Below are 25,376 nucleotides of genomic sequence, written 5' to 3' on the forward strand. Positions count from 1 at the left end.
TTATTTGGTCAAAATTACAAATTAATGTCACTTCCATTAACTCTGCCCTTTACCTGTACTTATATATTTGACTCACCTATTCCACTAATGAAAGCATAGGTTTAATTGGTTGCCATTTGCAAAAGCCAAGCTACGTGCATCATCTTATTGAATAAAACTACTTCAAACTGTTTGTTCTATATAAAGTCTACAAAAAGTGTTAGTGTAAAAAAAACTACAAATAAACAGACATTTTATGCAAAGAAGTTACCTCTAAACCCCCAGAACAATAAAAACCAGAAATAAATAAAACAAAAAGACACTAAAGCAAGTTACCACGGTCACTGCGGGATTAATAGATTTATTGTGATACATTGTAACAAGTCATTTCCTGACATAGAACTACTCATGTATCCTTGGTAAAGCAGGATTACTGTAAGTGCATCATGCAATAAAGAATGACACAAACATCCAGTGACTGGGGTAGGACGTCACCACAAGCTGTGAATTAACAATTACATTTCACACATATTTAGCAGCGTATCAGGTAATTGGGGGTTATTTTAGGCTGTTTTGAGGTGGCCCTCACTGTTGGCCATAGAGGCTGTGATTACAACAGATATCGCGCACTTACCGTGTGAATTGGAGGTTTACGCCATGTGTGGCCAGCTTGAAACCCAACTTGGCAAAGGAGAGCACAACAATATATATAGTACTCCCTCGTTGGGCCTTAAAATCCTTGCAAACAGAAAAGAACTTAAAGTAGTGTAATAGTGACAATTGCTATAGTTGAGTTGAATGTTCCTTTTTGTCACTAGTGTTGATAGTGTAAAGATGGGATCAATATTCCTCATAACTGGATCCTTCTTATGGATGGCTGGAAGTGTAGAGGCATTCCCCAGGATTAGTACTCACCATCCCCTGGTTTCCCATGTTAATGAGTCGTGGTATCACAGCTGGCTGTCTCAGACAAAAGACGTACATGGTAGAGAACAAGTGGTATATTTACTAAACTGCGGGTTTTTAGAAATGACGATGTTGCCCATAGCAACCAATCAGATTATACGTGTCATTTAGTTAGTACCTTCTTTGAGATAATAGCTAGAATCTGATTGGTTGCTCTGGGCAACATTTCCACTTCTAAGAACCCGCACTTTAGAAAATATACCCCTTAGTTGGGCATTAGCACCACAGATAAGACCTAGAAGAGTTGGTATGAGGAGTGTGATAGCTATGACGTCACCACTCCCGAACAAGTGAGGATGCCAGGAGAGCCACCTACCAACAGAACACTACGGAAAGTCTAGGTTTACCGATCAGCCAGAGAGATCAGATAAATCAGTGCTAGTAACAGAGAGACACATTTGCTGAGTAACTATGCAGGTGTCACATATGTTGCAATTCAAACTATTGCAAGTTCTGCATTTTCATGGAAGAGCCAAAAGCGCATGTGTGTTGGGTGCACAATAGTATACAAGTTCAACACAAGCTTCCCCGACAGTGTATTTCAATATCAGGTGGTGCAAATGTCCAACATCCCTAAGCGGGAATCCTTGCTCAATAGTATTGGAGCGTGCAAAGTTTTGGCATCATACACTAAAGGTGCCCATCCACTAGGCGATTAAATTGAGCGATTGAACAATATCATTATCGTTCGATAATCGTTTGCAGATTGTTTACAAAAATGTCTAAAACAACCAGCGATGCGTGCTCCCGCTGGTTGTTTAGACATCTATCATCGGGCAAACATGCTGGACAACCTGAAGATACGTCTAGTTCAGCATGTTTGCAGATTATTTTTGTGCCTACACTGAACGACTGCTCGCTCAGTGTAAGCACAGCACAGACTGACAAACAATGTCGTAATCGTGCAGTTGTTTTGAGGTCTGCTACTGGATGGGCAGCTTTAAGCTAAAAAAGTGGGTCATTGGCCCCTAGAAACACGGCAGGGTCCACAGTTGCCACGGACTTAACTGATGTGGATACACTTGAAGACCAAGACTGGGGAAGCAGAGCAGAATTGCATACTGGTGGATACGGAAAAAACTGATATTTTTACTGGAAAAGCTTAACTAAAAATTCACAGATGAGCCTCTATTTGCAGTAAGCATGTCCTAGAAATCTACACATTTAGGAGTTTCCAGAACGAATAACCTAAAAGTATCTCAGAAAATACCACAGGCTGTGACATCCTGCACTGCTGATTACATTTCATTGACATTCTCCCTACATCAAGCAGATTGTTTCCTTTCGGCGTGGATAATTTGCCCTTAATTGCACCAACAGCAAAGTCTCTACCCGGGCTCGGAAGGGTTAAGTTGCTCTGCAGGTCAGCATGTGATCCCAGCAGGGAGAGATTTAAAAAGCAGCCTTTATTTTGCTTAACAACCTAGTTTATATCCAGGCCTTTTCTCAATCAGGCCTGATCCTTCACAGCTAGCAGCCATTTCAATCATTTACTTCGGATGTCTGCTGGAGAACAAACGTTCCTGCAGATGAGCTTGCCAGACTTGTGTGTACTTTACAGTCTAAAGAGTCCTCATTGTTCTCAGTGAAACATGAGCCATTAATATGGAAACCAGGGCACCACAAAAAAAAAAAAAAAGGAGGAAAAAATCAATATGTGCACTTCTACAGGCAATAGGCTGCAAAGCTATGATACAGTCATAACATTATATATTTTTTTTAGATAGATATATATATATATATTTTTTTTTATTTATTTTTTTTATTAATATTTTTTTTTAAAGAACGCCAAATATTCCAAATTTGCCTTAAATTAAGGTGGTGATACAAAGGTTTGGACTTCCTGTCTAAACTGCATAGCAGCTATTCAATTGTTTGCTCATCATCCCTGAGGCTGCACTTCTCTAGGATCTCTGCTCGCACCTCAGAAATCCACGTAAAATAAAGCTTTGGGGCTGGCCGCGAGTGCCGGGCAGGTCATAGCTGTAAGAGCGCCTGGCACTTAGCACGCGAGAGGCTGCTTAAGGCAGCTAATCCTGTACATTCTCGCGGTAGAAAGGGACTGGTCGCACAGACAACTGAATAGATCCGGTGCAGTTTAGATGGGAGCTAAAAACCACTCAATTGCCCCGAGTGTACTCTTCTACATATAATCATATAATGGAGGCAGTCATTTTGCTTCAAGAATAACCAATCTTCACAAGGATAAAAATAAATTAAATAACAGCGCTAAAAATCGAGCGAATTACCATCCAACTTGACCTTCAGTCCACTATATGAGACTTGGAACTTCACAACCTATTTGGGTCAAATCCATATATTCACAGTGATTACTTTATTGGATTATGCTCATCTCCAGTGACTGCTCCCTTGTTATTATAGGATACATTTTATTCTTATTTGGTATACATTGTACTGTTTTTGGATGTATGGTTCTCTACTACATAATATATAGGCTGTTTTACCAAGCCATTAGCTTTTTAGCGCTGTTATTTCATTAGCTTTGGCTAGTAGATGCGCCCTGCCTTACAGTTGCTTCCACTACGCCTCTGGAAGCACCTTCATTAGGTTTTATTTATTCTGAATCTTCCCAATGAGTATTCCTATAAAAATATTGCTGGTGAATAGATTGGCAGTCACTTTATGAATTAGTGGTTCAGTATACAAAATGGCCGCCTCCACAATATGTAAGGTATCAAGTCGACTTTAAAATGATGAGCTCCCCAAACCTCCTAGATTGTATAATCATTTGGACCGGGACATATTTACCTTCTGTATCATGTCATCATATATTATTTATTCTTTTTTATTATCTACTTAATGTAGAGCTACGTATTAGGAGGATGAGAATGATGGTAATAATATAATAAGTTCAACCAGGTTCTAAAACGTATGGCTCTGCATCTCTACCTGTATGTAAATCATTAGTAGACAGGTGCAAGGTGCTCTTTACTAGGACAACCGTTAATATATTGAACTATAAGCCTTCATTTGCTGGGTCTATAGAATGTTTGTTGCATGTTGGAAATTACATATGAGCATGTGAATGTCATAAGACGGCTCTAACTGCATTATTTTGAAATGTGTTCAGGCTCACTATAGCAGATCTCATCACCATTCTAACAAGTGCTCTGTTAATACAACTTGCAAAGACAGAACACAAATCCATGAAAAGGTAAAAAAACAAACAAGATAAAAAAAAACATTTCAAACGGTCACGGTGAGTAATTACAAGAATAAAGACATAACACATAAACTGCAATTTAAAATAAGAATAACCTTAAAAAAAATATATAAAAAAAAAAAAAGAAAGAAAAAGAATCGTTCACTGGAAAAATAAAAACCAAAACCACGCATGCAACTATGTGCGTAGATATTATTGCCATGAGAAACTGTACTTAAAATGCATTAGACAGTGACTCACTTCAGAAAATATCTTTGTCCTGATGGAGTTTTTGCCATCTCCCATCCCGGAGGCAGGGGGACATCATCCGGGATTTCAAAGGAAGACTGCCGATGATGCTGGCCTGGTGGGGCAGGTCCTTGAGCAGAAACCACTCCTTGCGGTGAAAGCGCACCCGGAGAAACCGCGCCAAGCTGCAGGGAGGCTGGGGAGGAGTGAGCGCGTACGTGCTGCGGAGTCAGCGCCCCGGCAGATCCACCGTCTGTGCTGGCCTGTGAGGAGGCAAACGTGGTATTTTTGAAAAAAAAAACAGCTTCTGGCGGCTAATAAGTCATAATCCCCCCAGAATGGAGGCAACCTGACCACCAAGAGTTACTCTGGGTTATTCACTTGGCAAAATAGCATCCTACAGATTATCCATGCAATTAGAGTACTTGGCACTTTAAGCCAAGCCAATAAACTAGAATCATTTCAGCATGCACAACCAATTTTACAGGGTGTGTGGGGGATGGGGCTCAAATCTTGAGGTACAGTTGGAGAGTAGAGTCACAAGCTGTCTACCTTAGGTCTAGGTCGCCAAGAGCACATTTTGTCACCATTTAATTTACACACAAGTATAGATCCTGCTATTAACTTAAATCAATCTATTCTGACTAAACAAGAACATTGAAACAGCAACGGGTTACAAGAGATGGCAGATGAACAGAACAGAAACTCACGGTGCTGGGGTCTAATCAAACACTGCTGAAAGGCGTTCTATGAAGTTAGGGGGAGGAATAAGGAGCCCCTATCTGTTGCAAATAAAGAACAATAGGTATATTGACGACATCAGTAAAATGAGCATCAAGGGGAAAAAGTATCAAAACATTCTAAATAGTGAAGATAGGCACATGTGGAGAAGTTCCTATAGCAACCAATCAGCTTCCAGCTAGCATTTCTCAAATAAATTCTATAAAATGATAGGCAGAAGCGGGTTTGCTGCTATCATACCTCCCAACTGTCCCTATTTCAGCGGGACAGTCCTGCATTTTGGGCACTGTCCTGCTGTTCCACTCACAGGTCTGCAGTGTCCCGCGGGCGGGAGGTTGGGGGGCGGCGAGGGGCACTCTGACACCGCTGCTCTGCATAGTAGGACATCTGCGTGACTCAGCCTACTGTGTTTGAGAACAGCAAATGCTTTCCCTATATCCCTGCTCCGGACACGTAAAAAGGCAAGTTATGTCAAAGTAAGACACCAAACCAAAGATAAGACTGTCTGCCAATGCTTCAATGATACATTGTTAAACTACTCTGGGGGGTCTGATGAACACGGGGCTTGTGAAAGTGCAAAGACCACCATAATACAGCTGTGTCCTCATACATCTAGCCACAATACACCATGCAGTGTGACTTGCCTGGCGTGAGCGAGCCGCCAGGCTTCGTGCTACTCTGCTAGAGTCAGGCATATTTTTTTTGCCAAAAATGCATCCAAGTCGAAATACGGCGCAACTAGGACGCATCGGTAGACTCTGCTGATTAATTTCTTATGCAACACTTGTATGTGTGTGAATGAATCTGTATATGAGCCACAACGAAACAGAATGAAAAAAGTTGAGGCTGCTACATTGTAGCACTTCGTATACAGATTCAGAGACTCAGTCGCACACAGATATACAAGTGTCACATATCAAATTAATCAGCTCAGTCTGTTGGTGCATCCTAGTCACATTGCATTGCGACTTTTATGCATCTTTTTCTGCGGAAAATGCATCTACAGCTGGGTACACCCTGACAGATACATTGGCCAATCAATTGATTGGCCAATGTATCTGGTGCCCGTCGGGCAGTACGTACCCGTGATACGTCGATGAACGTCGCCGTTCACTGACATATCGCATTGGCTGTGCTGCACAGCCGATGGACAGATATATCTGCAGACATATCTGTCCATCGGCAGGTGTGTAAGGGCGGTCGGCAGACCTCCCGTACACACAGCGGCAGCCGAGAGGAGGGGGGCGGGACATGCCGCCTGACCGCCGGCAGACACAGATGATGGTTTTTCAGTTTGTACGAACAGCCATCATCTGCAGATATATCTGTATAGTGTGTACCCAGCTTTAGACGCCCGGCATTAGCAGAGTCTCACTGACCAGGAGCGTCGGGAGCGTCTTTTTAGCGCAACGGCAGCAAAGATGTGCAAGGACACATCTGTATAAATATGTGGTCAGTAGCGTATCAATAATGGAAGGCCCTTTCCCACTATTCTTGCTGCTAGTGCCGCCATCTTTCCAGTGTGGTCTTCAGAAAGATGGCACCAGCACAGGACATACCAAAGACTGACACTGTGCCAGTGCCTTTGCCATCATCCACACATGGGCCATCTTTCTGTTTTCTGAAGACGTTGCTGGAAATATTGCAGCAGCAGTAACAGTTATGGGGGCCTCCCCTGCTGTAGGGCACCTGAGTTCGTACAGCGCCACTGTACAAGACTTTGTAAAAAATGGGCAATTTATAAAGAACTAAAATTGAAAGCTTTATTCTGACTATTGAAACGCAGGGCCGTAACTAGGGTGCTGCGACATGTGCCATGGCACCGAAGGGCAGGGGGCGCTGCTCGGGCATGTCCATTTTTCTGTTTATAATCACTCTCACTTGTTGCTTCCTTTACTTTTATTTTTGGCATCTCCTAGCCAGCCCTATCTCCTCCCTAGCTGACTCCCCGTCCATTTGACCACTTCCCCATGCACTCTCAGTCACATCCAGGTGTTACCAGCGCGCCTCGATTACCCTTGCCAATGAGTTCAGCTGCTGGCGCAGGGTACATACATGGACCTCCCCCCTGCTGATATTTGCTGCATATACGCTACAAGTAGCCCTTGAAAATAGGAGGGGGGCACCAATGCTCTTTCTGCCCAGGGCACCAAAAAGTCTAGTTACGGCTCTGTTGAAACGGGTATGCAGCAATGCTAAGTTCACCTTGTAATACTGATAAATACACTAATGAACAGCTAAACATGTGATAAATGCAAAACCTGCAGTATAGGGTTCCTATTTGTGAGGAGCTGAAGGAACATACACTGCATACTACATCAAAGTAATAAAAAAACTAAAAGCAATAAAAAGCTTTGCAGCTGCAAAATTCTGTTTGTGCCACAACCTCAGTGCACAAATATCACAAACAGACCAATGGCCGGTAAACATGAATTCTGGGAGAAGACAAAGACGTCTATAAAGACACACTTATAAAAATAAGAGTGAAGATAATATTCACTTTCCTTATCCATTGACAATCTGGTCACAATTGTCCCAATATCACCAAGTGGATGGCCTCAAAATATCAATAGCAGCACAGAATAATCCAATCTTCTTTATCAGAATTGTTGTCAGCAAGGCTGATAAATCAGATGGAGGTTGGCCTCAATATGCCTTTGTAATCGGTCATCTTTAAACAGGCCCTCCCATGTAACCCAGATGGGATGTGAACTGCATATAAGCCGCCAGCCATGTTTTTTGACCAACTTGATGTACTGGGCCCGATCAAATTTGCCTGCAGCTCCATAAACGGCCGCATTCGGGAATGCGAATATATTGCCAACGGAATGCTAATGCGACTATACGAACATCTTAACGCGAGTATGTTTTGGCACCACACTATTTCTGTTCGCAGACGCTACCGCCATCATTAGTATCACTACTTACATGTACCCGACGATAGGTGCAAAAGATCCGTCTGAAAACAAACCTTGCCACGGCAGAAACATAACTCAGATTAAGACGCTACGCTGGCTAGACACTACGTGCCCATGACACCCCCCCCAAAAAATTTCTTTTGCATGCGTTTCTATTGTTGCCCAGTTACATGCATTAAGCGGCCGCAGAGAAATGGCCGGTCCATCTCATCCGAAGTAACGCAAGGATGCTTATGTCCGTTACAGTGCGGCGCAAAGTCTGCTAAAATTCCCTTAATGTGACCGCATGCGGAGATGCGTGACTCCGCCCGCTGTGTTTGAGAAGAGCAAATCATTTCCCTACAGCCCTACTCATGGGTGCCTCCAAATAACCACTGATAATACCACGATCACTAAAGGCATTCTAAACCCGTCTTCATAGTGTATTACATAGGAATACCATAATGCACAATACTAATGCACTGCAAGTCTACTTATATCTTTTTGGACTCATGCATGACAAAAGTAGGTGTTCGATTTGCTCTCATGTGGTGCGGGTCAAAATGTTTTGAGGCGGCCGTCAAATAGAAGCTCACCATCAATCCTATCTACTCTCGCACGTTTTTCCTGGAACGGATGCCCAAATAACATTACAAAGGAGATGGTGAGCCAACAGTGACATCCCAGCATAGGGGCCTCCTGTTTCCCAATTTGATAAATTTAGAACCAATCAAATAAATGCTGGTTATGTCCTCTTGTGCAGGCAGCCTCTCTTGCATCCCACTGCCTCCATTCAGTGACCTTTGAATAGCGCCGGGAGGGAGCTCCCAGAGCTATTCAATTCACTGCGGTGTTTACTTTGTCGGGAAGTAGTTAAGTCAGAGAATGCCGGCTCTCGCGGCTTAACCTGGGTGTTTAGTCATGAAAAAGTGCCAGCCACGAGGCTGACGCCGCACTAAGCCTGGAAAACAGCCTCGCGGCTGGCACTTTACTTGGATTTCTCTTTGCACCCTCAGGAGGGTGAGAGGAGAAATCATTAGTCTGACTAAACAGCTAAATTGAATAGCTCTGGGAGCTCCTTCCTAGCACTATTCCATTCATGCCGAACTGAATCTCCCCCAATGTGCCCATTAGAAGACTACCCTGTTGCTCTAATTAGCAAAAAAATTTTGCAAGACACACTCTTAAGACCAATCAAATTGGATTACAATTGCCAATACTAGACTTTCTCTAACATTTAATCTAGTTAAGAAAAAAATATATATTTTTTTTTATGCATGCAGATCTTAATGGGCAAAGTTATATATGCAAGTATTCTGCACTTATGTGGCTTTACAAGTAGGTAAAAACATTAAGCATACTGGTTCACACCAATCCTCGATTACGTCCAAAGTGCAAAAGTCTTCTTCACCCAACAACAAAACTTTACTCATTAACCTTGCTCATGAATGCAAAACTAATTTCTACAGAAGCAACTGTACAATTTCTTGGTGCTATCTCAACATATTTACTTAAACAACAACTAAAGCTAAACATCAATTGGAGGATAAGAAATATACTAATTAAAACAACAACATAAATATACAATCGCCTGAAGGACAAATACACAATCTTTTCAAATTAGGGTTTCCAAGGATGAGGGAACAATTAACAATCATCTTCTATTCACCAAGTCCTAAACTTTGGTCATGAATTTTAATTCATCACAAACAACCAATAGCAGATTTTACAGTGCCACAGAAAAAAATAAAAATTAAGACAACATGTGTGAAAAGGTAATTATCCCCTAATGGGTTCCCCATCAATAGAAGAGGGTAATACCAGTCAGGTACTCCTAATTAAGTGTACCTCATTATTTGATCATCAAAAAGTGGTACTGCACCTGCATAAAGCAGGAGCTTAGGTAGTTTGCTTTGTATTAACACTAGGTGAAGGAAAAAATACATCTGCATGGATCTCAGAGAAGACATTTCTGTAGTTCATTTATCTGAAAAGGGTTATAAAACGCAATCGCTAAACTCTAATAAGTCCCTGATGCTACGCTGTACACAATTTTATTTTAAGTACTGAAAAAAAATTTATAGATTTTATGAAGTTTTTCAGTACTTGTGTTTTGTAGTAAAACTCTAAAGCCTGGCCCATAAAATATCCTTAAGTTTAAAAAAATAATTACAATTTAGAACATTCAAGACCGTTGCTAATCTCGGAGAAGCAGGTGACCCTAAAAAAGGGCGGTGTGAATCAAGCAAGCGATACACCTCTATTCGTATTCATACCGGCATTGTTTATTTATTTTTAACGCTGGTATACATGATTACCTGCCTACTGTGACTGCTCTTCCGATGTGGAGCTATCCCGGGGAAGTATTGACTTTCGGTTTAAGTCAAAGTCCAGGCATCATCACCACCACTGAGACGCTGTGGCAAGGTGTGAAGAGGACTGTGCATAAACAAATGCCCTTAAAGATCAATCAACTGAGAGAAAACAATGACTTCAAGTACACTGGTGTATATACTATGTACACACATCTGGGTTCTTCACATAGACTTATTTTTCTAGAAAAAATTATGGCAAAAGTAAAATTGTTATGGTTTAATTGCCACAAGATTACATTTATCAAACGTCAGGACTAGTTGATTGTTAAATATGCCCGATTTAAAGAGGGTTTACTTTCATTTTCACATGACTATCCTTACCAGTAACCAATAACTCCCGCAAAAAGATGGCTAGTGTCCTTCAATGGGACTATTGAAAGTCTAGAAGTGTAGGAGAATAATGTGTCTCCATCATTATCCATTCTGTTTTACATACATATTTGTTATATCATGCCTTAATTGCCTTTCACCAACTCCACAGAATTTCCAATCTAATCAATACAGTAACCCATAAGACATGGGTGTCTACATACAGCATTGGTTCACTATTTAAGCCGTACCCAGTGGTTCTCAAACTCGGTCCTCAGGACCCCACACAGGTCACGTTTTCCAGGTTACCCAGCAGGTGCACAGGTGCAGTCATTACTCACTGACATTTTAAAAGAGCCACAGGTGGAGATAATTATTTCACTTGTAATTCTGTTAGGAGACCTGGAAAACATGCACTGTTTGGGGTCATGAGGACGGAGTTTGAGAACCCGTGCCCTAACCTAGCCCTAGCACTAAAACGTACAGACATTATCAGCAGCGGCTCTTACCCTCTTGCATGAGTGGAGCTGCTGCTGGTCTCGCCGGTCGGGACGCGGCAGGCGCCAAGATCAGTGCATGCTCACAAGTGGCGCTGCGCATGCACATAACACCGGTCTCTAGGGACTGCATCAGCTGCAGCCCCTAGAAGCCGTGTAGAACAGCTCGAGAGACAGTGCCGCGGCTTCCACTGGAAGCCACTCTGCTAATCACAGCCTGGACTGGCAGTCACAGGGGGGGAGAAATACACCTCCCCCTGGGGCTACCTATCCTGTGAGTGACTGGCAGGAAGTGATTCCAATGGTAAGCCACTGCCAGTCACAGTGTAATCAGTGCAGTCTCTGGGAGGGCTGATTTTACTGGGGGTAAAATCCGCTATTGGTAGTAAAGCATTATGTATCAGTGTTCCCGCCAGGCTGTCTTAGCAGGGTACCGCACCCTGCCCGATTTTAAAAGAGCAAAATGTGCCCTACCCTTTTAGCGGAACCCCGTTAAAACAGCCTGCTCTGAGCAGTGACCGATCACAGTCCGCATGTGCACAGCATCTATTTACCACGAGGGGAGAGCTTGGGGGAAGCCCAGCACCTCTGTAAGTGTTGGGCACACAGCCAAGTGTGCCGAATTGGGGGAGTCACAAGGACATGTCCCCTCCCCGATCGGCCACACCCCCTTTGGTGCACGCAGAAGCTCCCGGCCGGCATCCCCAGCGCCCTGCTGGCTTTCTAGCGGGAACACTAGTGTATGTCGGCATGATGTCCATGTCAACATTCTGAATGGATATATAATTTGTAGTATATAATCGATCCCGGGGATGGTGTAGAGGCATTCAACATGCGGTCTTCCAGCTGCTGTGGAACTACATATCCCAGCATGTCCCGTCACAGTATTAGCATGCTCCATTATCAAAACTGTGGCTTTGCATGCTGGGATGAACTGCATGAATACCCCTGGTGTAGAGCTAGGCAACTCTATGCCTGAATTTTCAGAGCAGACATATCACTGTGCAGCATAGTACAATGAGACAGTCATGTAGATCTGGAGTCTCAGTAGTAATATTACCTCAACCACCTTTTCTGAAGGCTCCTATTTCAGTAAAGTTTAATTATAAATGTTCACAAAACAAACTCTCTGCTAACACTTAGTGATGTTTAGTATGATTCCAATAGACATCCTGGGATATGTGGAGTGTTTGGTTCATGTTATGATTGCTAGTGTTCAATCTAACGCCCTGCACCTGTCACACCCCGTGCAGTTCCCCTTTCCTGGCTGGGGTGTCGCCCTCTTCCCTGGTGTTCTAGATCACTCAACTAATGCAACAAACTGCTGAGATACAGACCAGTGTGTGCTAGAAGCACCAGAGCAGAGAGCAACACACCAGTCAGGAAAGAGGAACTGCAAGGGCTGTGACAGGTGCAGGGTGCTAGAATGAACATTAATTGTTCTTTGCACATGGGGGGAGGGGGGGATTTCAACCGATTTGGGCACCGGCCGCTACGCGCCTTAAAGCCGCGGGGGACACACTTCTCGCGGCCTCCTGAGGTGCAAGAAGAAATTAGTGCAAACTCTTGTTTTGGGTGCCCTAACTGGTGCTTTTAGGCACGGTAAATACTTATGGGCTCCCGAACTGAGAAATAATTTAATTGCTCCGTTGGGCGCCTATTTGTATACGCCCAGCGGGGAGAAGCCCATAACAATTGAATCACCCACATGGAGGCATGAAGAGACATCATCTCAAAATCCTACTTTAGGATCTAAGGGGTCTATTTACTAAGCAGTTAGGAGACAGAGTGAAAAGCCAATCCGCTCCCAACTGCCATTTTTCGAACACAGCCTGTGAGATGGCAGTTAGGAGCTGATTGGCTGGAACCTTATCACTTTTAACGCTGTATCCTAACACTGCTTAGTAAACAGACCCCTTAATCAGCCTACAGGAAGAAATGGGAAAAATTGGTAGGCTCCGAGCTTACCCCGCGGGAGTGATTAGGAGTCCAGGAAGACACTGCTTAAGTTTTTATTATGTACCTATAAACAGTTTATGGACTGGTATCTTACTCCAAAAATAAAAAAGACCCGCCAAAGATGTAATTGCCCTCTTAGTTGCAGGTGACTAAGGTGAGGTTTGTGACTCTTCGTATGTGGTGGTCCTGACATTACTTTCAGACACTTCGGAAGTATTAAGTTCCCTCTCAAATTACATGCTGTAAATTAACATACAAGTAGATACATTTTGGGAAGCACAGATGGTGTAATGGTTAGCATTACTGCTTCACAGCACTGAGGTTGCGAGTTCAAATCCCACTACGGCCCCCCAACTGTGTGGAGTTTGTACATTCTCCTTGTGCCTGCGTGGGTTTCTTCTGGGTACTCAGGTTTCCACCCACACTCCAAAAATATACAGGTAGGTTAATTGGCTCCCAACAAAAATTAAGCTAGTGTGTATGTGTGTGAGCATGTGTTAGGGAATAGATTGTAAAGCTCCACTGGGGCAGGGACTGATGTGAATGGCCAAATATTCTCTGTAAAGCGCTGCGGAATGTGTGCACGCTGTATAACTAACTGGTAATAAAATAACTGGTAATAAATACATGGCTTCCCATTCTATACTGTAAGCTCTGTGACAAGACTGCATCTTCAAGGGTGAGATGTATCAAGCCTCGGTGAGTGCTAGATAAATGACAGAAGCTTATGGGGTGCTTTGGGAAACTTCTTCACTTTATCACAGTATTTGAGATTGCAGTTAGACGCTGATCGGTTGCTTTAGGCAACTACTCCACTGTTTGATGCATAACGTTGAGACTGGATGGGAGATGTAATTCAAAACACTGGCAATAATAAATATTATACAAATGATATAAAGCTCACACAGTAATGAAAAAATAAACATAAAATACAATATAGTTAGTAAAAGAAAGCGGTCTTCTGATATATCGGAGAATAAGTTCTTAGATGTGCCACTGAGCTCTACATGTGGATCTCTGAATATAAATGGGGTTTCCAGTGTGGGTTTCCAAGTGCGTTTTAAATGATATTAGCACCATCTATAAATGTCTGCACATAAAACCCGTTATTAAATCAGTGATAGTAGCAGTCTTTTTAGATATTGGTACCTGTGTTTGGAGTGAGACCTGGCGTCCCAGAACAGAAATCTGCTGTCTCAAGCTGCACTTGATGGGTCCCGGAGCCTCGAGCGCTACCTCTTCCGTAGGGGCATAGGTTCAGCGACCCGATGCGGAGTTTAGCGGCTGATGCAGCAGGAGTTTTCCGGAGCAATTCGAAACTGGCTGTGTCGCTGCAGGTAAGTTTAGTCCCGTGAGTTTCCGGCTCCACTCTCTGGTTTCGTCTCTGAACCAGAGACACTTTTTTTTCGCAGTCTTCAAAAAGTCTCTGTGGTTCAGAGACGAAACGCATTGATGTCATTACCTGCTGTTCCATCCCATTAGCAGCCCGACACCTGTTTGCTTGTAGATCACCGGGAGAGTTCATGCCGCTATCTCTAGAGTGGAGCCGAAGACGCACGGAATTAAACTTACCTGCAGCGACACAGCCAGCTCCGAATTGCTCCGGAAAACTCCTGCTATATCAGCCGATAGACTCAGCATCGAGCCGCTGAACCTATGCCCCTATGGAAGAGGTCGCACTTTGTATAATATATAACTATATTATATTTTATGTTTCTTTTTCCATCACACTGAGCTTTATATCATTGTATAATATTGTTTATTATTGTCAGTACTTAGTCTTGGCATATTTTATATATTTTAATCCCAATCGTATTAGTAAAAGCATTTGCCTTATAAATCATTGTTTATGGTTTCTCTGTGCAATTTACGCTTTTATTCACTTCATGTACTGACACTCCTATTCAGCAAGTGACTAGGCGGAGTGTAGCTTTTTTGGTTTTACAGTTTGTTTTAGCTGAAGTTTTGCACCAAACTTCTCACACTAGCTGCTAGTTGTCTGTTTGCTATTCTACAATTGACTATATGAGCACCTGGAGTTTCTGGTAGAAATTCGACCACCTGTAGTATCAAAGCAGTGGAAAAATATTTTTAAACCAACCATGATTTGGTAGATTTCTTCAATGGAAGGCCTTCAAGCCTATCGAGAGATGTATTGTAATAGAAGGCAGTCCAGAAACCATGGTTATCCTAAACTCACTGAAATCCTATTTTGGGAGCGGTTCAGTCTGGGGAAGAGGTGAGGGACAGCAAATGCTTACACTTTCCTTGTTCTGTCATACTACTAAATAGTCTTATATCAGTAGTTATTACTACTGAATTTTCAAATTGCTCTCAAAGTTGGCCAATTCTTCCCCTTAAACAATGCACTATGTCCATATCAAAAACAAACCACATTAAAAAAAACACCCAAATATGAATTATTTTGTGTAACAACAATATTCAATTATTTCAAATAGAACTTAAAGCATACTAATTATAAAAATAATAATTAAATAATATCATCCCTGCATTTTCAGGACTCTTGTACAACCAAATTCCTCTTACATATCCCTGCTTGTATTACAACACACTGGCTGGGGAGCACAACTTTAAGAGCTTTGTAGCTATTCTCGCTGCTTAACTATAAGCCCCATTTTGGTTTGGGGTCCACGTTGTGTTTATTAATGTAGCAATGGTTCCAATTTGGAGATGCCATAGCCTTATAGACCATTTCATTTTGGCATTATTTTGGTTACAGAGAAAATGATTAAGGAGATGTTATTCGTGTGACACTGTGGCCCTGATTCAGACCCGCTCGCTGGGTTTGTGGGCGTTTTTTTTTTTTTGTTCTCCAGCCGCTCGCAAAGCTGTGGGAGACAACCCACAGCTTGTACGAGCCGCCGGTACACCATCGCGACCATCGGCCTTGCGACGAGACCCTACGGTAGAGTCTAGGCTGCCTCAAGGCCGAGTGGACTTCCTGCTCTAATACAGCAGGAAGTCCACTACTGACATCAGTAGTGATGTCAGTAAGACCTCCCAACAAACGCCAGGCGTTCCTAAAGGAACGTCTGCGTTTGTCCAGCCACCCCCCCTAACCGCCCACAAAACGGGGCGAGCCGTCACTCACCATCGACAGCCGTCCAGTCTTGTTGCGAGCCCCGTAGCGACTGAACTTCAGTCGCTCACCGGGGCTCACGCACGCGCACACTGGATGCGGCGCATGCACAGTACAAAAACATTGGGCCGCTTGCGAGCGGCTCTGAATCAGGGCCTCTATCCCTCATCACGAGTCCCCTATTAACAAAGCATCTGCTCTGTTCACAGCAACAGCTCATCCACGACCAGATATTTGTAACAATTAAAACAAAGTTTCCGTTATAAGAAATAAAATGTATATATAATTCTGCACTTTCTATCTCCACATGTAATCCACTGTGTAAGTAGAATCGATGGATTAAACCACTGAAAAACATATTTAATCAAGTCACATTACATATAATCCAGTAGAGATCCTTCTTTAAGGGTAAGTCTACCGTACCGTATTAGAAAAAATGTTCCACAGGTGTTTGGATCCTGGATCTGAAACAGTTGTATCTCCCAAACAGTGGATAGATACAAGAACAGAAAAAAGAGAATAGTGCAAAACCTTGATAAAAAGGTAAATTTAATGAAAAAAAATGATCCATTGATTCTACTTATACAGTGGTTTACATGTGGATATAGGAAGCGCAGAATTATATACACATTTTACTTCTTATTGCATGTTTTTGGGTTGTGGATGTACATCCCTTTGTATATTGCCTGCTAGCATATCCTATTTCTTTACAGCGCACTATTTATCAGCACTTTCTTCTTTCAGTCAAAACTTTCCGTTAGTTACTAATACCCCTTTCACACTGCCATCAAGTTACCAGGATTATTGTACATGAGCGCGCAGCAGCCCGGGTTACTGTGCAGTGTGAAAGAGCCCAGTTGAACTATCCCGGGTCGAGCCGGCATTTCAACTCGGGTAGCGAGCAGGGTTGAAAACAAGTTCAACCCGGCTCGTGGTACGGTGTGAATGGGTAACCCGGGTCCCGTTCACTGCATAGGGAGAGCCAGCGCTTGCAGATGATCTCATCTCCTAGCGCCAGCTCAGCAGCGATGGTGGTGACGTCATCGACCAGGCATTCGTGCCGGGTCACGCCTCCAGTCTGGAAGGGGTCTCAGGTGGGTCGCACCCAGGATCAACGAGTGTACAAATCCTGGGTGCGACCCGCCAATAGCAATGTGAAAAGGGTATTACAGAGCGGCAAGATTGGCATTTCTAGAAAACAAGTAGAAATTGTAGAAATTAATTTTGTATAAGTACACAGAATTATGGCTCAACAATGAGAAAACGGCCATTTTGTTTTTTTTTACAATGACAATAATCTTACATATAAAATTCATTGATTTGTTCTGTCCGGTTATGCATTTGGACACCCCTGCACCAATTGGGATGGAACCAACGTGAAGTGGTCCAGTTGGATCCTGGCCAGGTTTTAGGTGGGCTAGGGTCCAGGTCGGACCTCCTGTTGGTGTACGCTGGGCAGAACTTTGACCCAGGGAACCTGTTCTGGGCCTTTCACTGGATGGATTTGGATGAAAACTTCACAAAGGGGTGGCAATTGGTCTGGGATGCCTAACTTAATAATTTAAACCTAGGCAACGCTGAGTACAGGTAGGTCAGCTAGTACAGACGGTGTAATGGTTAGCATTACTGCCTCACAGCACTGAGGTCATGGGTTCGATTCCCACCACGGCCCTACCTGTGCGGAGCTTGTGTATTCGTTTTCAAACCTGCTCACTACCAGAGTTGAAATGCCAGCTCGATCTGTGACCCCTGTGCTTGCGTGGGTTTCCTCCGGGTACTCCGGTTTCCTCCCACACTCCAAAAAATATACAGGTAGATTAGTTGGCTCCCAACACAAATTAACCCTTGTGTGTGCGCGCATGTGATAGGGAATATAGACTGTAAGCTCCACTGGGGCAGGGACTGATGTGAATGGCCAAATACTCTCTGTAAAGCGCTGCGGAATGTGTGTGCGCTATATAAATAACTGGTAATAAATAAATAGTATAGAACGCCAAAGTAATTAGGTGGGGCTTCTTTTGCAAAAGAGGTGAGACATTAGTACATAAAAGTTAAAGATAATGGTTCCTTCTAATTACAGGTCTGTAAAATTTCTGTTATGACGCACTTCCATTTATCATCAACTGTGTCACTAGCAGCTCATAGCAAAAAAGATTGGCTAAATATTCAGCATACAAAAGGCCCGTCTCTGAGGCAATACTGGTAATCATGCGACTTGTCAATGTTTTTCAACTGTGCATGCGTCTAAGTATCTAAAAAGTTGCACTGTGCTTGATTTTGCATGGTGTGTGTGTACAGAGTAGCAGGATCAATTGAGATACACAGAGTCTAGTGTTCCCACTAGAATGTGGGCAGGATGTAGACTCACGTGTAGGGCATCCTCTGCGCTCGCCGAAGGTGTATGGGCTCCCGAAAAGGGGGTGTGGCCAACCTTGGAGAGCATCGATTCACCCGGTGGTGATCAGTCACAGCAACTTTTGCAACCCACGGGACACTGCTGCCCGTGGGTGGGGAAGGAACAGGGGGACAGGCTGTTTTAGCGGGGCACGGCTAAAATGGCAGGGCACATTTTGCACTTTTAAAATCGTGCAGGTCACGGCGCCCGGCTAAAGCAGCCTAGCGGGAGCACTACTACTAAAGTTAAATGTCCGTCCCATGGAGGTGTCTTTTCAGATGCACAGAGATGTCGCATCTTACGGTAGTGTCTCGGGGGTCTCGCAGAAGTGGCTTGTGAACTCGCATACATTGGAGGCCATATTCTGACGGAGTCAGCCTGGCCTGGTGCAAGTTTCGATGTTGCATCCGATGGTTGTGACTACAGACGTACATAGTGGGATTGTAGTGCACAATGTGGGAGTTCCAGTCCCAGTCATTCATATGCACTCCTATACACCAAATAAGGGCTTATACTGGTATTAGCATAAACCAGCAGACAAAAGCCGCATACACGGGCTCCGCTGCGTCCGACTCAGAATCCGGCCCACAGCGGCAAAGGGGGTCTTTCAATTTTAACTGTGAACGATTCTATTCTCATTGCCAAATTGTGAGACCGATCCCACTTTCAGACATGAAAAAGCCAAAATCCCAGCTTTTACGTGCAGGGTTGTTTTGCTAGTCCCTGCCTGCACCCCCCTTCAGACAGGAGAGCAAATTACCGGGTCAAACATTTCAACCCGGTAATTTGCTGATCAACACGGGTATTTCTTCTGTCTGAAAGGGTCAACCCGGGTCGAAATTCCCGGGTCTCCGACCTTGGTAAATGCCTTGGTCGAAGTCCCGAGATTTTCAACCCGGGTTGACCCTTTCAGACAGAAGAAATACCCGTGTTGATGAGCAAATTACCTGGTTGAAATATTTGACCCGGTAATTTGTTTTTCTGTCTGAAAGGGGTTTAACATGATTCTGACACACATAGGACTATTTACATCTACACAGCAGGAGATCTGCACTCCTTCCTTTGTTCACTAATGTCCACTTAAAACCTGTTATGAAGGGGAATCCTCATTAACTTCTAACACTTTGGTCAATGCAGAAATAATCTATGGAAAATGACTTGCAGTCTCCTAGGTAACAGATTGGTAGGTTCACACAGGGACAATGCCTCGGACATATCAGCAAAAACCTTAAAGGGACAGAAAGAAAAAACATGCTGTGCTTTGCCTTTCTTTTTTTTTGTCCTGTCTAGCCATACATTATTTAGCAGTTTGAGATACCACAAAACATTTTTGTTTTTAACAAAGCTGTAGAGTAAGGTCATAGCAAAGGTGCACTAAAATGTCAGTCACCCTTATTCAGAACAATTCTATGGGTAGCACAGACGGTGTAATGGTTAGCATTACTGCCTCACAGCACTGAGGTCATGGGTTCGAATCCCACCACGGCCCTAACTGTGTGGAGTTTGTATATTCTGTACCCTGTGCTTGTGTAACTGTGTGGAGTTTGTATATTCTGTACCCTGTGCTTGTGTAACTGTGTGGAGTTTGTATATTCTGTACCCTGTGCTTGTGTAACTGTGTGGAGTTTGTATATTCTGTACCCTGTGCTTGTGTAACTGTGTGGAGTTTGTATATTCTGTACCCTGTGCCTGTGTGGGTTTCCTACGGGTACTCCGGTTTCCTCCCACACTCCAAAAATATACAGGTAGGTTAATTGGCTCCCAACACAATTAACCCTAGTGTGTATGTGTGTACGTGATAGGGAATATAGAGTGTAAGCTCCACTGGGACAGGGACTGATGTGAATGGCCAAATATTGTCTGTAAAGCGCTGCGGAATATGTGCGCTATATAAATAACTGGTAATGATAATAATATGGTGGTTTTTACTTTCATAGAACTTCCCCTTTAGCCAGGAATCTCTCTCCCAGTGCTCAACATATACAATTACATAATGGCACAATGGCTGCCATCACAGATTTGGTCTGACCCAGAGTCACCGGCACAGTGCATATTGTATTTATATTGGTTTCTTCCAAAAACACAATGTTAAGTTAATTGGTGCTTGACTAAAAAAAAATGTGAAAAGTGAAAAAAGGACATAGAGTAGCTTCCCTACAATACATGCAAAGTTCTACTACAGCAAGAACTGAGTGCCTGCATAAAATCTGCTTGTAAAGTGCTGTGGAAAATATTGGTGCAATTTAATGATGCATAATAAAACAGTTCCTACAAAATACTGCGCCCAGTAGTTAAATCACCAGGAAAAACACCAGCATACTTGGTTGTACTGTAATTATTATGCCAGGACAAATAAAATACCACAGTAATATACAGCAGAGAGATTGTGCATATTGCAAAGATCTAGAGAACCAACTGACAAAACACAAATCACAGGGTGTTCATAGAGATGTGTGGGTTTGGTTCAGTTCTTTTCACCAAATTAGCGCAAGTTCAGATTAATGTTATTGGTTATCCAAAACATGATAGAGCTGAACAGCCAATATAATGATATTTTTAAGATCCCAACATAACTGAGTAAAACTGAATAAAACCGAACCCGCAGATCTCTATTAGAGATGTGCGCAGACCCCCGTGTTTTGGCAAAACCACCCTCAAGTATTTTGGTTTTGTAATTTTTACAAAAAAAAAAAAAATTACAAAAACAAGCTAAAATTATGTAACTAACTGTTTTTTACCCTACAGTATTATAAACGTCAACATTAATTTCCCAGTCCATTCTGACCAAAATTGCCACCTGAATCACAGAGGAGGGCCTAACCAAAAACACACGCGATATGGTTTTTAGATCAGAGATCCGACTGGCGAGAAGACCCGAGCCGGGACTTGTTTTGACTCGAAAGCCCACAGTTCTAATGTGTTCGTTTTTCGGCAGAGCTAAACTGCTCGTCTCTGGTTCAAACACACGGGAATAGTAAGAAACTATGCTTAATACTATACAAAAGATATATTAGGTAAAGCAGCGGTTCTCAACCAATTAGCAAGGCTAGGTGGTACTCAAGCCTGGGTGCCCCCTACACAGTGTAGGGACCTCAGCTGGCTGCTTCCGATCTGACAGGAGCGGCCGACTTTCATGTTGATTAGCCTCATAGATTTTTAAATGAGTGGAGATAATCTGACAGCACACTCTACCCACATCGTTGAGCTATGAGAAAGGACAGGCCAGGCCAGACATTGGTGGTGGCTATATCCCCATCGCCAGAATGACCTTGTGACTTGAAGCTCTAGGTGGAGCAACAGGAAACAGCAGGAATGGCTACTGGAGTGGACAGTCACCGGACAGAATCTGATGTGGTCCGAGCTGTGTGTCGGCTCTATGTGACTGGTGGGAGTACGGGACCCCAGGAGAGATACGTGCAGGACCTGATGGATCTCCAGGTGATGGGGCTGGCTTAGAGTGCACAGCGGAACCACGTAATGATAAGTGTCTGTGGTGGGCACCTGATCCCCTCTCCCCAGTGGGTCCATAGGTGTAGTACATTAGAACATCTTAGGTTGCAGAATATTCATTATAATGCTGAGTTTTCACATGAACGGTTTTATTGATTAACTTTATTTAGCAAAAATAGTTCATAGTTACTTCTGTGATTAATCAATGTTGGAGAAAACCATTATCTACATACACAGGGTGGCTGGTTGCAAAAATATATATAAAACTACGGCCCATTTAAAAAAAAATAATACAAATAATAATAAATCAGCAATTTTAGCCCCAACTTGTTATAGGAAAGTTGGGTGCTGGGTGTACAAAAAAAAATAAATCAAAGCAACCTTTGGGAAAGTTGAAAACAATCACCCAAAGTACACTAATGGCCATTTAAAAGCAGTGAATGTATATGGAAATTCCCACTAGCAGATTAAAAGTTGTATTTAGCCCTGAGAAAAAGTATTAACAAATGCTGGGTGCAGTGACAAATCACAGATTTGCCTTTTGTAGCACAGAGCTTGGGTGGCCATGGCAGATGAAGGGTTCTGTGTTGATGGTCTAGCTGGGGGAAGGGGATGTTTCCTCCTCCTCCTCCTCCATCCACAAACTCTAGACAGCAGTGAACAGTTCTAGTGTACGTAAGAGGGTGGTCTCAATGTACACTGTGTCACCAGGCTGCCACTAAAAACACTCTATAATACAGGATTTTATTTATTTAAAAGAAAAATAAATCAATTTAAAAAGTTTCCTTTTAGCCCATCAGTGATGATAATTCCGACTAAGTAGTTCCCTTGCCCTGGACACATTCCTATACTTCCATGTGCTTTTAAATGGCGAGCCCCTCCCCCCCGGTGATCCACCCTGAGGCCAACATTGGGAAAACCAGCCGCCAGCAATCATCCTTTTCAAAACAATTGCAGGATTTTTTTCTCTTTTATTGGTTGGTAACCCCCCCCCTTTTTTTACCCCTATTATAGCAAACTTATGTAGCAAATGATAGAGCGAGACAGGCAGCTAAGCCTCAAGCTCGTATAAACTGTAACATTTTTACCAAGAAGTTATATAACAAACTTTCCTAGTAAAAAGTTGCAAACACTGAATTTGCAAAACAAGAAATGTTATACTGTGGGTCAAATAAATAATGGATACAGACTGGTTGATTTTATTTTATTTTTTTTACGCTAATTGAACATTACTAAGAAAAACAGAAAATAAAAATTCTAACAAAACCAAAAATGTTCCCTCACCCTCCTAGCCCTGTACTCCTTGCATAGTAAGCACATGAGAAATGGAAGTCTATTTTGGTTGAAACCCCAAGTTGAGCATGTAAAAAGTTGCTCAGAAGGCTTTGCATTTGTTTGTAGAGTCTGAATAGTCAGTAACTGGAGCTTCCCAGGTCAGGAAACAACAGCCGATGTGCACACATGAAACAGAGCTGTTGGGAAAACACTGATTTTCTGTAGCCAGAGGTGAGATTACACTGCCACAAATTGCAGCACTATGATCTTTCCCTCCAGCAGAGCCTGCTCTCCTGATTCCAGTTGAAACCCCTTTCCCATCCAGTGTGTAGGTATGCAACTCCATCATAAAGAAAGATTGAAAATAACTCTTATATAGTAACTAATAAGTAAGCGATTAAACACACACACACACACACACACACACACACAAAAAGGACTAAAAGGGCCACTACAGAGGTTTGTCCGCTGGAAAAGTAAAAGCTGGCTGCAGCACTGCCTGGCACCCCAGGGGTTAAGTCTCCCAGGCTGAGCTGACAGATCAGAGGCAGCTAAGGAACAGCCATATAAAGCTATTAATAAATGACTTCCAGAGCACCATTACTACACAGGGCCCACAGTATAAACCAGTGCACTCCCCCCACCCTGCCTATGTGGGAGTTTACAGGACTCTACATGCAAACTTATCCACCCCCACCCACCACACTGCCCTCAGCTAGAAGTTGGAGAAGCTGCATTGGCCCTGGAGAAATGGATGGATTGCAGGTTGCTGCATTTACTTCACCAGCATAGAAAGCATATAGCAGGAGTTTAAAAGAAAAAGAAAAATGTTCAGAATTGTAAGTCACTGAGTAACAAGTGGTTGTGTATTGGAATTAGTTTGCTGCATCCCAGCAGCCATTTCAGTGGCTGCAAAAAAAAAAAATATTAATATATATTCTATATAAATCCTGGACAGAGTCAAGAGGTTACTGCAATCACCCAGCTGGAGATAACACTCAGGGAAAGGAGAGAGATATTAGATTATGAGATAAAGTCCTGTATAAGAATGTATATTATGCATCTGGTTACTGTAGGGCTGCGTGCTACATAGTACATACATATCCGCAGACTCAGACCAGTACTGGAAGTGTTACAATGTATCCATGCAGAGAGCCCCCTGCCCACCTGGGCACAGTCACCTGGACCCCCCAGATTGGTACTATATAGACAAGATTACCCCCCAGCCCCGTACCTGCAGGGATGGGGAAATAACTCAATGTATTTATTGATACCCACTCCCCGGGTCCCCCCAGAACCGCCCTCAGCCCCGTACCTGCCGGGAGTGGGATTTGGGCTCCGGCTGCTTGAAGAAGGAGTCAGGCAGCTTCCTCATCCGCATGGGCAGGGTCTGGGGTACGTTGGCGGTTTTGGGGTTCATAACCGCATTGAAGAGCGCCTCCAGGTCCGTCTCCGAATCCCCCCGGACATGCACGATCTGATGCCCGGCCGGGGGCGGCTGCGGGGCAGTGGCGGGGGCCTGCTGCTGCTGGGGCCCGGGGTCCATGTTGGGGGTATGAGGGCAGCGACTGAGGGGAAGGGAGGGGGGTAACACACACCCGGGGTTCGGGTCACACTGCGGGGCTGTCGCTCATGTCACCGGGCGTCCGCAGTCCCTAATGCCCTGCCAGGGGCTCGACCACAGGGTGACAGTCCGCTTGGGGCCCCCCGAGGATCCGCGCCGGCGCAGGGCCCCTCTCTCTCTCGCCTCAGCTCCCGCTTCGCAACTCTCAGCAACTGGAAGAAAACTTTCCCCGCATCCCGCTGGGCGGAGCGCAAAACTTTTCCCCTGTGCACGTGACCAGCAGCTGGGCCACGCCCACCGTGGGGATGAGGCCGTGATCTGGGGGGCGGGGGCGAGGTTTTCCGGGAAAGCCACGCCCCCAGCCAACACTTTTTTTTTTTTTTTTTTTTTAAAGATCCCGACTCGAGATTGATGATGTCCAGGCTGTGACCGGGGGAGAGAGATACACAGACAGACT

General features: G+C 43.7%; 1 protein-coding gene across 1 annotated transcript; it reads right to left on the bottom strand.

Annotated features, from left to right (window-relative positions):
* Positions 1-320: 320 nt before the first annotated feature.
* Positions 321-25,156, bottom strand: LOC148436145 (transcriptional coactivator YAP1-A-like). The gene is made up of 2 exons (XM_088465271.1): positions 24,671-25,156; positions 321-4,620 (listed from the first exon to the last, which is right to left on the bottom strand). Exons 1-2 carry the CDS (start codon positions 24,899-24,901, stop codon positions 4,366-4,368), a joined length of 486 nt encoding a protein of 161 aa, XP_088321397.1. The 5' UTR covers positions 24,902-25,156; the 3' UTR covers positions 321-4,365.
* Between the last annotated feature and the right edge of the window lie 220 nt (positions 25,157-25,376).

Source organism: Taudactylus pleione, unplaced genomic scaffold (genome assembly GCF_031769625.1).
Source record: "Taudactylus pleione unplaced genomic scaffold, aTauple2 ptg001948l, whole genome shotgun sequence".
Classification (NCBI taxonomy): domain Eukaryota; kingdom Metazoa; phylum Chordata; class Amphibia; order Anura; family Myobatrachidae; genus Taudactylus; species Taudactylus pleione.